Below are 15,119 nucleotides of genomic sequence, written 5' to 3' on the forward strand. Positions count from 1 at the left end.
ATTAATTGATTGGGTTATTTGGGTTTTTTTTGGTGTTTAGCTTTTTGAGTTGTTTATATACTCTAGAGTTTAGTGCTTGATCTGATATGTGAGGGGTAAAGATTTACTCCCAAGTTGTAGGCTGTATGTTCACTTCACAGATTGTTTCTTTTGCTGAGAAGAAACTTTTTAGTTTGTATTCATCCCATTTATTGATTCTTGATTTTATTTCTTGTTCGAACTCTAGATAGGGCAGAGGGGTTAGAGGGGAAGGGAGGGGGCATGGGTTATAAATGATGGTGGAATGTGATGATCATTATTATCCAAAGTACATGTAGGAAGACATGAATTGGTGTGAATATACTTTGTATACAACCAGAGATATGAAAATTGTGCTCTATATGTGTAATAAGAATTGTAATGCATTCTGCTGTCATATATAAATTAAAAAATTTTAAAAAAACAAAAGTATATGGTAAAACTGGAAACAACAATAACCACAAAAAACACCCAAATTAATATAATATCTTACACACAGTAGACATGGTCACTAAATGTCTTAATCAATTCAAGGTTTTCTTGAATTGGGAGTTTGTGTAGGAAAATATAGTATGAAATTATAGATGCACAAAAAAGTATTGAAAGAACATTTCCTATAAATTAGTTAAAATAAAGACAAAGTGAGATTCTTCATAATGTTCATTCTTTTTGACTTCAATGGTTATAAATTCAATCTCTAGTTAAATATTTTCTTCTTTTTCTTTATGTTTAGGACTATCGTGCTGTCATTGAAAAACTTCCAGAGGATGACAAACCTAGTTTCTTTGGTCTTCCTGCCAATATTGCTCGTTCATCTCAGCGCATGATCAGTTCTCAGGTAACTTAAGAAAGTATCTACCTTTTAGAAAAATATGACTTTGGAGACTGAATGAAACTAGCTTAAGTTTCATTACTACATAGCTCACAAGCTTTTATTTAAAACTTTTATATCATTGAATATAACAGATTCCAATTTTACTTTAAATAAATTTTAAAGGAATCAAGTTTTTTTCTTAATGTTTATAAAAATTAGTAATATAACATCAAATACTGTCATTTTTATTAAAAATATTTTTTGCATTCTTTTGATGTATTTTATGATTACTTTAAATGTAGCATGATTGAATTAATTAATATTGACAATGATTGAATTTAACTAAATTTGATATTTTCATAATAGGTATCAGATACAGATATATAATTTGCAATTGTGTATTAGCTTATAAATGATACATTTATTTCTTATTAATTTACTCATGATTGAACATTATGCATATTTGGAATTTGAATTTTTAAATCACTGAAGCAGAAAAATGTTTGCTCTGAAAGATATATATTCCTGGTCCATCTTAATTAAGAAGATCTAACACTTATTAACCTCCCACTATGTGCCTGAAACTGTTCTAAATGCTTTATACATATAGACTTTAATATTAATACTCTCCCCTTTTAACAGATGAGGAAAATGATACAGATACACACAGAATTATATATTGCAACTTGTCCAAGATCCTTAAAAACAGAGGTAGTACCAGAATTTAAACTCAGACTGTCTGAGTGATGAGGTGGTTCTCATCACCCTTTACATACAGCTACTTTTCAGGCATAAATGTATTGCTAAGTAATGTGCAACATTTCAGGGGCATGAAATTTTAAACCATTACATAAGGTTCAATGTATAATTTGTGCATAGAAAACTCACTTGGCCCTTACCTGTTTCTTTGATTATTTATGGGCATTTTAGTTAGTTTTTATTTTCCTATTTAAATCTACAGTTTTGTATTTTATTGCTATTTTAGCCAACATTTATAAAACTCATTATGTTTCTTTTCTTATTTTATTATTTACTATCTTGCCTGTATTGAAAATCTAAAATGGTCATATCATTATAAAAAATTAGCACATTATTTATATAAGCAAGTATAAATGTTCCCAGGAACAAATAACCTCTTCATCTGTACCAACTGATAATTTTCTCCAGTTCCTTTTCCCTTTCTTATAACAGTGTCCAATCAAATAGTCTATAAGATAATGTAAAGTCCTGTATGGACTTTACATTTTTATGTATTTTATTTATTTTTATGCAGTGCTGAGGATTAAACTGAGTGCCTCACATGTGCTAGGCAAGCAAGTGCTCTACCACTAAGCTAAAACCCCAGTCCAGACCTTATATACTTACCATAGATGGTTAAACTTGTCATTTCTCTCCATGCTTTTTAGCTGGCCTGAAATAATCCTTATCAGTATTTATACTGATAATATATATGGATTTTTAAAAATATGTGTGAGTGTATATACACATACTGGCTGTTCACAAATACTCTCCTGATATAAAGTAAACTTGAAAGCACTTCATTTAAAAATACATAGCTGGCCGGGTGCAGCTTCCAGCAGCTTGGGAGGCTGAGGCAGGAGGGTTGCATGTTCAAACTGGCCTCAGCAAAAGTGAGGCGCTAAGCAATTCAGTGAGATCCTGTCTCTAAATAAAATACAGAATAGGGCTGGGATGTGGCTCAGTGGTTGAATGCCCCTGAGTTCAATGCCTGGTACCCGCCAACCAACAAACAACAAACAAAAACATAGCTAAACCAAATTTATTTTTCTCTGGTTTATTTTAGTGTTTAAAATGAAGTGGATTCTATTGTTTGCCAATGTGTGTATATGCACATATATTTTATGTATACATAAAATTTTACATAGTACTTAAACAGAAAAGGTTAAAATAATTAAAAGATCATTAAAAGAATAAGAAGTATTTTAAACCCCCAAATGGTTTACTTTTGGAACCTTATATTAACAGATCCAAAAGCCTTTTTTAAGCTGGCTTCTACAGTTCTAATCTAAGGATAATTCAGCTTCTGGGGGAACTGGATTTAGCATGGCTTGAATTGGATATCTAATGAAAGAAATAAGGTAACAATAGATACAGCTTTAGAGAGTTCAGGGAAGTATACAGGAATAAAAATGTAGAATTCCCAGCATTTTTCACTTAATGGGAGGTCAAACACTCACTTACATACACAGCTTCTTTTACTCTTGGGCCATGTGTGGCTACAAAAGCCAAGGGTATGAGGCTCTTGGTTTATGAGAAACCATATTCTTTGTTTCATGCTAATCTTTTTTTTTTTTTTCATTTTAGTAACATAGGTCCCATGTTGGCATACAAATATCAATATATCCCTAGTCTAAGTTGAGTCCCAAACATCAGAGGTTTTCATAGCAAATTAGGCAGATAAAAGCTTAATTACTTTTGTATTTCTCTAATTGCTAGAAATGATGAACTTTTTAAAATATATTTGTTGATTGATTGTATATCATCTTCTGAGAAGTGTCTGTTCAGATCTTTGGCCTATTTATTGACTGGGTTATTTGTTTTTTTGGTGCTCTGCTTTTTGAGTTCTTCATATACTCTAGAGATTAGTGCTCTATCTGATGTGTGAGGGGTAAAGATTTGCTCCCAAGATGTAGGCTCTCTATTTACCTTGCAGATTATTTCTTTTACTGAGAAGAAACTTTTTGAGTCCATCCCATTAATTGATATTTGTTTTATTTCTTGCGCCAAAGGAATCTTATTGAGGAAGTTGGGGCCTAATCCCACATGATGGAGATTAGGGCCTACTTTTTCTTCTATTAGACACAGGGTCTGTTATTGTATTCCTAAGTCCTTGATCCATTTTGAGTTGAGTTTTGTGCATGGCGAGAGATAGGGGTTTAATTTCATTTTGTTGCATAAGGATTTCCAGTTCTGAAGACACGAATTGGTGTGAATACACTTTGTATACAACCAGAGATATGAAAAATTAAGCTCTATATAAATAATAAGAATTGTAATGCATTCTGCTGTCATATATAAATAAAAAAAATTCATTTAAAAATGTGTTCTGATAAAAGGAGCCCCAGATAGTAAGTAGCCTTGCCCATCAGGTGAGGATACAGCCAGAAGGAGTCATCTATGAACCAGGAAAAAAAGCCATTACCAGACATAAATTTATTCATATTATCTTAGACTTCCCAGACTCTTCAACCATGAGAAATAAACAAATATTGTTTACAAGCAAAAAAAAAAAAAAAAAAACCACAAAGCTTTCTTTACTTAACTGAACACTTTAGTATCTAAGCACATAATATTATGAGAAGATAAACTCCAATGTTGTTTTCCCCAACAATCCAGTATATATTTTTCTTTTTGCTCACTCTAGTTTAACCAGATAATTCTCCAAAATTTATTTTACTGTGCTTTAATCTCAACTATTTTGTCTTGCCTTGATATTGAAATTTTTATTAATATTTGTTAGATGAGAAGAAGATAATGTAGTCTTAAAACTTTTCTGGTAATACATACTTTAATACACGTTTTAACTATAGGTCTGTTTCACTACTTTTTAAAAGTTCTTAATTATCATTTTCATACATAGGATGGTTTTCACAGTACAATTATTAAAACCTCTTATTTTTGTAATTACCAATATGTATACATATTTGAACTAAAAATGACTATGTTTAGAGCATATAATTAGAGTTTTTTTATTAGAAGCCACATTTAGAATGTTTGCCTTTATTTGAAAGTGAATATTCAGATATTAAGAAGTCTGACTTGACATCAAATCTGTCATCTTCTTTACACAAAATAAATGTTAAAATACACACTATTTATCTTGTACAAGTTCAGAATTGTGAGAACTGTTATTGAAGAAGGTACTCAAAATTTGGACTTTTAAAGATAAACACCAATGCAAAAGCTATGTAACCAATTTTGTACAAATATGAAGGCTCGAAATGAATCTTGTACACCCATACAAGGCAATAACCATAAGTGGCATTTATTACAAAGTGTTTGTAATACTTATGTATTTATGCTGTATGTCAACAGTTATCAGATACTTTTGTTTAACCTGAATCAATATATATGTTCTCATTCATATCAAACAATGTAATATCCCTTTCCTTCTGCTTTTCCACTGAGTTATTAATGCTGTATAGACAGTGTTGCATTAATCAAAATGTAAGTGTCAAAAGAAAGAGATTTTTGCACTTTCATTTTTGATGATGGGGAGAAGAAGAGATCAGTTTAATATATTAAATTGATGTAACTATGGAATAGTATTTTTTGAGATGCCCATGGATTAACTGCTTGGACATTATGGTAGGAATTTTTACTAAATAAACAGAGAATTCACATATAGATTTGATAATGGATTTGGCAAACAGAAAATCCTATCTGGAGAGGAAGCTATGGGAGTCAGAGATTGTTAGAAAACATTGATAAAGCAGAAAAAGATGCTCCCAAAGCAGAATCCCAGTAATTACCTATATTTAACATATATTTAGAGATGGGGTGATACTTCAAAGAATTGTAGCAAGACTGATGTGTGGTCAGAAAATAAGACAACTAGAAGATCTTTAAAGGCAGTGGGAATGTGTGGTGCCAATTGGAGTATGGGGGAGGAGGGCTAAGTGATAATGTGATTAGTACAGTTAATTGTCATTTAGTGGAGTCTTTACATTTTTCTATTTATAGAACTATATCATCTGCAAACAGGGATAATTTAACATCCATCTTTTTTTTCATATTTTTATAAGAAGTTATATTTTTTTTGCTAGAATGCTCTCATTAAAAATTCTAGTACTACATTGAAAGAACATAGACACTTTTGTATTATTCCTAATCTTGGAGAAAATGCTTTTAGAGTTTTCCTATTCAGTATAATGTTGTTCATTTGTTTGTCATACACAGACATTCATGCTATTGAAGTATGATTCTTCTAGTCCTAATTTGTTCAGGGATTTATTTTTATTTTTATTTATTTTTTAAAAATTGTTCTTTTTGGATATACATGACAATATATTTGGGAATATTTATACAAACATGGAGTATATCTTATTCTAATTAGAATCCCAGTCTTGTGGATGTACGTAATGATGAGATTCACTCTGGTGTATTTATATGTGTACACAGGAAAGTTAAGTCAGACTCTTTCCATTGGCTTTCCTAATTCCTGTTCCCCCTCCTTCCCCTTCATTCCCCTTTGTCTGATCTGTTGAACTTCGATTCTTCTCCTCCCATACCTTGTTGTGTGTTAGCATTCATATATTAGAGAGAATGTTTGACCTTTGGTTTTTTTGGGATTGGCTTATTTTGCTTAGCATGGTAGTCTCCAGATCCATCCATTTTTTTGGCAAATGTCAGTCATAAAGTAATTATTTTTTAAATGTTTTTCTTTGTTATTTCTAGTTATACATGACAGTAGAATGTATTTTGACATATCATACATACATGGAGCATAACTTCCCATTTTTGTGGTTGTACACGGTATGGAGTTATATTGGTCATGTATTCATATATGAACATGGTACATTATATCTGATTCATTCTACTGTCTTTCCTATTCCCATTCCCCCTCACTTCCACCTAGTCCCCTTGCCCAATTTGATGAACCTCCACTCCCCTCGTCCCCTTCAACTATTAAGTCAGCATCCACTTTTCAGAGAGAGCATTCGTCCTTTAGTTTTTTGGGATTGGCTTATTTCACTTAGCTGAATAGTCTCCAGTTCTATCCATTTACCTGCAAAAGCCATAATTTTATTCCTTTTTATGTTTATGGCTCCTCTGTCTAGTACAAGATAACTATATTCATAGGGGTTTGTCTCTGTGTCTTCTATTCTGTTTCATTGGTAGTCTTACCTATTTTGATACCAATAACATGCAGTTTTTATTCCTATAGCTCTATAGGATAATTTAGCATCTGGTATTGTGATGCCTCCTGCTTCACGTTACTTGCTAAAGATTGCTTTGGCTACTCTGGGACTCTTGTTTTTCCAAATGAATTTCATGACTGCTTTTTCTATTTGCATGAAGAATGTCATTGGAATTTTAATAGGAATTGCATTAAATCTGTATAGTGCTTTTGGTAGTATGGTCATTTTGACAATATTAATTCTGCCTATCCAAGTACCTGGGAGATCTTTTCATCTTCTAAGGTCTGTTTCAATATCTTTCTTTAGTGTTCTGCAGTTATCATTGTAGACGTTTTTCACCTCTTTTGTTAGATTGATTCTCAAGAATTTTATTTTTTTTGAGGCTACTGTGAATGGGATAGTTTCCTTAATTTCACTATCAGTTGATTCATCAGTGATGTATAGGAATGCAGTTGATTAAGGGGGTAATTTTTATATCCTGCTACTTTGCTAAATTCATTTGAGTTCTAAAAGTTTTCCAGTAGAGTTTTTGGGGTCTTCCAAAAATAGGATCATGTCGTTGGCAAATAAGAACAGTGTGAGCTCTTCTTTTTCCATTTGTTTCCTTTTAATTTCTTTTTCCTAATTGCCTAGAATTTCAAGGATGATGTTGAATAGAAATGGTGAAAGAGGCATCCTTGTCTTGTTCCATTTTTTAGAGGGAATGCTTTCAGTTTTTTTCTCCATTTAGAATGATGTTGGACTTGGGTTTAACATACATAGTTTTTACAATGTTGAGGTATGTTCCTCCTATCCCTAGTTTTCCTGGTGTTTTGAACATGAATGGATGCTGAATTTTGTCAAATGCTTTTTCTGCATCTATTGAGATAATCATGTGAATTCTTGTCGATTGATGCAGAATAGAAAGGATTGTGGAAGGTGATGGTCATCATTATACAAAATACATGTATAAAGATTTGAATTTGGTGTTAATATACCTTATATACAAACAGAGATATGATAAATTGTGGTATATATGTGTATTAAGAATTGTAATGCAAAAAAGAGAGTACATGTATAATGGCATAATTTGGCATGAACATACTTTATATACAGAGTTACGAAAAATTTTGTTGTAAATGGGTAATAATGAGTGTAATACATTCCACTATTGTCAGGTGTGTAAAAAAAAGTCTATTGATGTGGTGAATTGTATTTATTTATTTCCTTATGTTTAACCAAACTCACTTTATCATGGTGCTCTCTTTTAAGTGTGTTTTTTATGTGATTTGCCAGTATTTTATTTAAAATATTTGATCTAAGTTCATCAGGGATATTGGCCTGAAGTTTTCTTTCTTTGCTGTGTCCTTGTGTGGTTTTGGAATGGTGACACTAAGCTTCATAGTATGAATTTGGAAGAGTTCCCTATTTTCCTACTTCATAGAATAATTTGAGGAGGTTTAGTGTTAGTTTTTCTTTGAACGTCTGGTAGAAATTGATTGAGAATTCATCTTGTCCTGTGCCTTTCTTTCTTGGTAGATTTTGATGATATCTTCAATTTCATTGCTTGAAATTGATCTGTTTAAATTTGTATGTCTTCCTGACTCAATTTGGGTATGTTATATGCCTCTAGAAATTTATTGATGTCTTCAAGATATTCTATTTTATTGGAGTATAAGGTTTCAGAATAGTTTGATTATCCTCTGTATTTCAGTGGTGTCTGTGGTGATATTTCCTTTTTTATCATGACTTTTAGAAATTTGAAGTTTCTCTTTGTCTTTATTAGCTTGGCTAAGGACTTATTAATTTTATTTACTTTTTCAAAGAACCATCTTCATTTCATTGAATTTTTAAAAATTATTTTTGTTCTTGTTTCAATTTCCCTGATTTTTGGCCCTGATTTTAATTATTTTCTGTCTTCTACTGCTTTTAGTGCTTACTTGTTCTTTTTTTCGTAGGGGGCACTGAAGTATAATGTTAGTTTATTTATTAGGTGACTTTCTATTTTTTTAATCAATGAGCTCAGTGCTGTGAACTTTCTTCTTAGTATTGCCTTTAGAGTATCACAGAAATTTTGATACGCTGTGTCACTATTCTCATTTACCTCTAAGAATTTTTTTAGTTTCTTGATTTCTTCAGCTATCTATCCATTTGTCATTCAATAGCATATTATTTAGTCTCCAGGTGTTAAGAATAGCTTCTGTGTTTTATTATATTGTTGCTTTCTAATTTCATTCCATTATGATCTGATAGGATGCAATGTATGATCTCTAAGGTCTGTTTCAATTTGCTAAGCCTTGCTTTGTAGCCTAAGATGTGATCTAAAATGATGTGTGTTCTGCTAAGAAAAAAGTTTATTCATTCATTTATGGTGAAATATTCTGTGTATGTCTTTTAAGTCTAAATTATTAATTGTATTTTTTAGTTCTGTAGCTTCTTTTTTTTTAGTTTTTATTTGGAGGATGTATCCAGTGATGAAAGAGGAATGTTCTGCTCCTTAGACCATTTATTGATTGGGTTGTTTTTTTTTTTTTTGGGGGGGGGGGCTTAAGTTTTTTGAGTTCTTTATATATCTTGGAGATTAGTGCTCTATCTGACATTTGTGTGGCAAAAATTTGCTCACAAATATAGGCTCTCTCTTTACCTCATTGATTGTTTCTTTTGCTGAAAAGAAGCTTTTTTGTTTGAGCTCATCTCATTTATTAATTCTTGGTTTTATTTAGGAATCTTGTTAAGGAAGTTGGGGCCTAATCTGACGTGTGAAGATTTGGGCCTACTTTTTCTTCTATTAGGCACAGAGTCTCTGGTCTGATTCCTAAGTCCTTGATCTACTTTGAGTTAAATTTTGTGCATGGTGAGAGATAGGGGTTTAGTTTCATTTTGCTGCATATGGATTTCCAATTTTGCCAGCATCATTTATCGAAGAGGCTATCTTCTCTCCAATGTACGTTTTTGGCACCTTTGTCCAGTATGAGATAACTGTATTTATGTGGCTTTGTCTCTGTGTCTTCTTTTCTGTACCATTGGTCTAAATGTCTGTTTTGGTGCCAATACCATGCCATTTTTGTTACTTTAGCTTGAAGAAGATACTATTGATCAACAAATATAGGAAAAAATGTTCAGCATCTCTAGTAATTAGAGAAATGCAAATCAAAACTACTCTAAATTTCATCTCACACCAGTCAGAATGGCAGTTATACAAACAACAATACAAGAATACAAACAATGCAAAACAAGAATACAAACAACAATAAATGCTAGGGAGGATGTCGGGGAAAAGGCACACTCACACATTGCTGGTGGGATTTGCAAATTGTTGCTGCCACTCTGGAAAGCAGTACAGAGATTCCTTAGAAAACCTGGAAAGAAATCACCATTTGCCCCAGCTATCCCACTCCTTGGTCTATATCTAAAGGACTTAAAAACAGCATGCTAAAGTGATGCAGTCACATCAATGTTTATAGCAGCACAATTCAGGATAGCCAAACTGTGGAACCAACTAGATGTTCTTCAATAGATGAATGAATAAAGAAATGTGGTGGGCTAGGATTGTGGCTCAGTGGCAGAGCACTCGCCTTGCACATGCGAGACCCTGAGTTCAATCCTCAGCACCACATAAAAATAAATAAATAAAATAAAGGTATTGTGTCCAACTACAACTAAAAAAATAAATATTTTTAAAAAGAAAGAAACTGTGGTATATATACACAATGGGATATTACTCAGCAATAAAAGAGAATATAATTGTGGCATTTTCAGATAAATGGATGGAGTTGGAAAATATGCTAAGCAAAGTAAGCCATCCCAAAAAACTTGGAGCGAATGTTCTCTCTGATAAGTTGATACTGATCCATGGGTGAGGAGAGGAGGCAGCTGGGAAATGGTGGAACTTTGGGCAAATGAGAGGGAGGCATGGAGAGAGGACATGGGGGCAGGAAAGATGGTGGAGAGATGGACATTATTACCCTAGGTACATGTATGACTACACATATAGTGAGATGCTACATTGTGTACAACCAATGAAATGAAAATTTGTGCTGCTATTGTGTACAATGAATCAAAATGAATTTTGCTGTCATATATACCTAATTAAAATTAATTTAAAAAATTTAAAAATAGAGAATAAAATGTTAAAGTCACCCAGTGTTAAGGGTAATTCCCTGAAGCAGCATGAAATGACTTTGTCTCTTTTGATCAACTTGAAGTTCACTCTGTCTGATATGAGGATAGAAACCCCTGCCAATACCTTTTTCTTTTTGTGGAGCTAGTCAGGTTTCCAATTCTTAGCTTCCCTTCTTAGCAGAGTGAGGGGGAGTGAGTTGGAGGCTGTTGTCTAATCCACTCACAGCAAGGGGTCATTGTAGAGTACCCTGAAAGGGTTTCCTAGAGGAAGAGTTCCTAGAAGCTGGATTTGGGTCTAGCTAGACCCCTGGTGCTTTGTGGAATGATGTTTTGTGAGGCTTTTAAATCAGCATACCTCCAAAGCCTGGCTACTTCCTTTCCTGTTGGGCATCTATATCTCTGAATCTCCTCTGGTTTCTGCGCCAGTGGTGGAGGAGCCAGTCTTTTGCCCCACTCTGCCGCCTGGGTTCAGTGCCAAAGCTCACATTCTGCCCCCCGTCACCCCCACCTGTGGAATTCCCAGTTGCTTCCACCTGGTCCTGCAGACCACCAGACTCATAGATTGAGAAGCATCAGGATCTCTCTTGTCTGAGTCTTGAATTCCCCTGGGTGCAACACTTTCCACACCTGAATTTCATCCGGTTTTCTAGTCACACTTTGGGTTGTATTGCAGGACTATGCCAGGTCAGATTTTCAGACCCAACTGAAATTACACAGTTCTGCGTGCCTGGGTTTGGACCCACACCCACTTGGCAGTTGTAACACAGCAGGAAAATATGAAGGTTGTCTCTGTTTTCCCAGGCCACCAGTTGACAAGCAGCGTCCATCTCACATGAATATAAAGTACAGCTCACCCCCTTGATCTGCTGGTCAATGTCTCTGATCAATGTCTTCTCCACTTCAAGATACACCTCAGTGCCATGCGAAATGTGGGCTCTCTTAGTCTCCCTCTTCAACCTGCCTGAGGTAGATCTGCCCTGGCTGCTGGTGCTGGCAGTGGGTTTTTTTCTTTTCTTTTTTTTTTTTTCCTATTCACACTTCCAAGTTCCTAGGCTGTTCTGAGAGCCTAGTATTAAATCCCAGTAGGATTTTTTTTCTTTTTCACTGACCTAAAAGAGAAGTTGTTTATCTGGTTTTCTGGTCTCACCCCACAGAGCAGTTTGGAAAATAACTTTCTGTACTGTGCCATCTTGATCCCTTGTTCAGAGATTTTTTTTTTTTTTATCGTGAAGGATATTGAACTTTATGAAATGCTTTTTCTGAATCTATTGAGATGATATGATTTTATTCTTTATTTTGTTGGTATGATGTATTATCATTTATTGATTTGTATATATTGAACCATCATTACATACCTAGGATAAAACCAATTTGATCATGACAAAATGATCTTTTTGCTGTGTATTTAAATTAAATTTGCTAATATTTTGGGGGGATATTTCATCTATGTCAGTAGGGATATTGGTCTATAGTTTTCTTTACTTATTCCTTTATTTGGTTTTTACGACAGGGTAATGCTGTTCTCATAGAATGAGTTTGGAAGAGTTGGAGTTTATGGAATAGTTTGAGAAGAAATGGCATGAGTTCTTTTTTATATGTTTGGTAGAAATTAGTAAGTCAGCTAGTTCTGGGCTTATCTTTATTGGGAGACTTATTAATGATTCAATTTCATTAGTTGCTATTGGCCTATTTAAATTTTATTTTAAGCTTGAATGTTTCAATTTTGTTTGGTCATATGTGTCCCAAAATTTGTCCCTTCTAGGGTTTCTAGCTTATGGTTTTTCAAAATAATCTCTAATGATCTTTTGCATTTCCATTTTACTGGTTGCAGTGTCTCCTTTTTTCATCCTTAATTTTATTTGAGTTTTCTCCTTTTTTCTGAGTCTAGTTAAAGATTTGTTAATTTTTGTTGATATCTTCAAAGAACTAAATTCTTTGTATCATTGGTCTTTTGTATATTTCTTTGTTTTTCTTTAGTCCCTCTGTCATTTATTTCTGTTCTGAACTTTGTTATTTCTTTCCTTCTACTAATTTTCAGATTCCGTTCTTGCTTTAAGTCTTTGAGATGCATCCTTAGATTGTTTATTTGAAATATTTCTCTTTTTTGATGTAGGTACTCATTACTATAAACTTCCTCAGTACTGCTTTTGTTACATCCCACAAGTTTGGGTACATTGTGTTTCCATTTTCATTTGGTTTGAGAAATATTTCAACTTCGCTTCTGAATTCATCAGTGACCCACTGTTCAAAAGTATCATTCAGCCTCCGTGCATTTGTATATAATTTATAAAAATTTTTTGTTGAATTCTGATTTATCTCATTGTGATCAGAAAAGACAAAGGATTTTAATTTCTTTCCTTTTTTTTTAAATTTAAGACTTGTTTTGTGGTCTAATATATTGTCTATTATAGAGAAAATTTAATGTGCTAATTAAAAGAATGTGTGTACTATAAATGTTAGTTAAAGTGTTTTGGAAAGATCAGCTAATTCATTGTGATTTTTTTTCTAGTGGGTTTTGTACCTTCATGTGGTTTCGTAATAGTAGTCATCTTTTTACCTCTGGATGTAGGACTCTCTGAAGCATATTCTGTAAGTCTTTACTGGTGTTCATGAATTCCTTCAGTTTTAGCTTATCTTCTAAGGTCTTTATTTTTTTTATTTCTGTAGAATAACCTTTCTTGGTATAGCAATCTTCACTGACAGTTATTTTCTTTCAGGGTTTTCAGTATGTCATTCCATTCCCTCCTGGTTTATAGGGCTCCTTTTGAAAAATCTGAGTCTAATGGGGATACCCTTAAATACAATTTGGTACTCTCTTCTTGTAGATTTTAAAATTTGTTGTCCTGTACTTTTGACAGTTGGACTTATAATAAGCCATAATGAAGATCTTTTCTATATATGTCTATTTGGGGTCATATATACTTTCTGTACATGAAATTTATAACTTTCTCGAGATTAGGGAATTTTTCTGCTATTATTTCTTTTACTGGGTTTTCTGTGCCCATAACTTTATTCTCCTTACCTTCTGATATTCTGAAAATGAGAATATTTATTTGTTTAAGTGTCCCACAAATCTTGGATGCTGTCTACTTTCTTTTCTTTTCCCTTTCTCTTTTACCATCTTGGTACAGACATTTTAAAATGTCTTTGTTTATCTCATTTTTGTAATTGCTCTTGCCACTACTTTTTGCTTATTTAAATGTTTATTCCAGTTTAAATCCATCTTCTTCATGAAATATTTGTATTGATCCTTTGCAATTTTTCTATTTTACATATGTTCTTCTATCCTATATTATTTACTGCTAGTACATCACCATTGGAATAGTAATTGGAAAGTATAGAAGAATGAAAATACTCCCTGTTTTGAAGCAAGTCAGTTTAGTAGGGAGTGATGTATAAAAAGTCCTACTTGTAATATACATGATAAAGTAGAAACATATATTCTTATATTTAAACATGTATCTTTTGAATGCATCTCTGAGCAAATGTATGCACTTTTCACTTACAATTGCTAAAGATAATTTCTGCATGAATCAGATTGTTTTCAATGTTTTCATGAAGCTCGTGCAATTAAGACAGTTTGAGTGTATGAGAAACACTTCAAAATTAAGCTTAATTAAGTTCTACTAAGGAAATCTTTAAAGCAGAAATTAAATCCTACTTCTACAGTTTCAGGTTTCGAGATTTTACCTTTTTGATAGTAAAAGTAAGTTTTAATTCCTGTAGCTTATTTTGTTAAAACGTAAGAAAATGAAAACTGAACAATCAAGTTTAACATTTATAATTGTATTCTTTTATCATTTAAGCCCTAAGCTGTTATCATAAATGCATCTTTATTTACCAAGATGGGACAATATCTTCTTTAGTGAATATATGTTAATTTTTATCATCCCAGATATATAAAACACTTAAGATAGTACTCAATAAATAGTAGATCCTATTTTGTGAGGTTCTGCTAGGTTATTAATAACAATGCTATTCTTCTGCATCTCCTTTACATCCCCTTGTACCATAATTGGCCATTGTAGTATTATCTTTCTGATAAAGGTAACATGTGATACCAGCAGTCAGTAACTGAGACAAAATGGGACACTTTTCATTAGATTAGATAAATGGGACTATTTGTTTAATAAAATCTATTTGATGATGGTTATAATAAAGTCTATTTCATGATGGTTATAATTGGAGTGAAAGAAGAAAGACCATTTTAATTCAATAAAAAGTGAACTTTAGGGATGTTGAGTGCTTGAAAGAGCATTGTTTCTACTCTTACAATAGAGTCCAAACTACAAATTTGTGACTGT

The 15,119-nt window shown here is 32.8% G+C and overlaps 1 protein-coding gene across 4 annotated transcripts in view; it reads left to right on the forward strand.

Annotated features, from left to right (window-relative positions):
• Dync2h1 (dynein cytoplasmic 2 heavy chain 1) overlaps nucleotides 1-15,119 on the forward strand; it is a 329,197-nt gene that overhangs the window by 207,304 nt on the left and 106,774 nt on the right. For all 4 annotated transcript variants that reach the window (XM_005329090.4, XM_078046934.1, XM_005329089.4 and 1 more), the window contains one exon: nucleotides 752-856. In XM_005329090.4, coding sequence (XP_005329147.1) covers nucleotides 752-856 — 105 coding nt within the window. The remainder of the gene's footprint in view (nucleotides 1-751; nucleotides 857-15,119) is intronic.

Source organism: Ictidomys tridecemlineatus, chromosome 4, assembly GCF_052094955.1.
Source record: "Ictidomys tridecemlineatus isolate mIctTri1 chromosome 4, mIctTri1.hap1, whole genome shotgun sequence".
In the NCBI taxonomy this organism is placed as follows: domain Eukaryota; kingdom Metazoa; phylum Chordata; class Mammalia; order Rodentia; family Sciuridae; genus Ictidomys; species Ictidomys tridecemlineatus.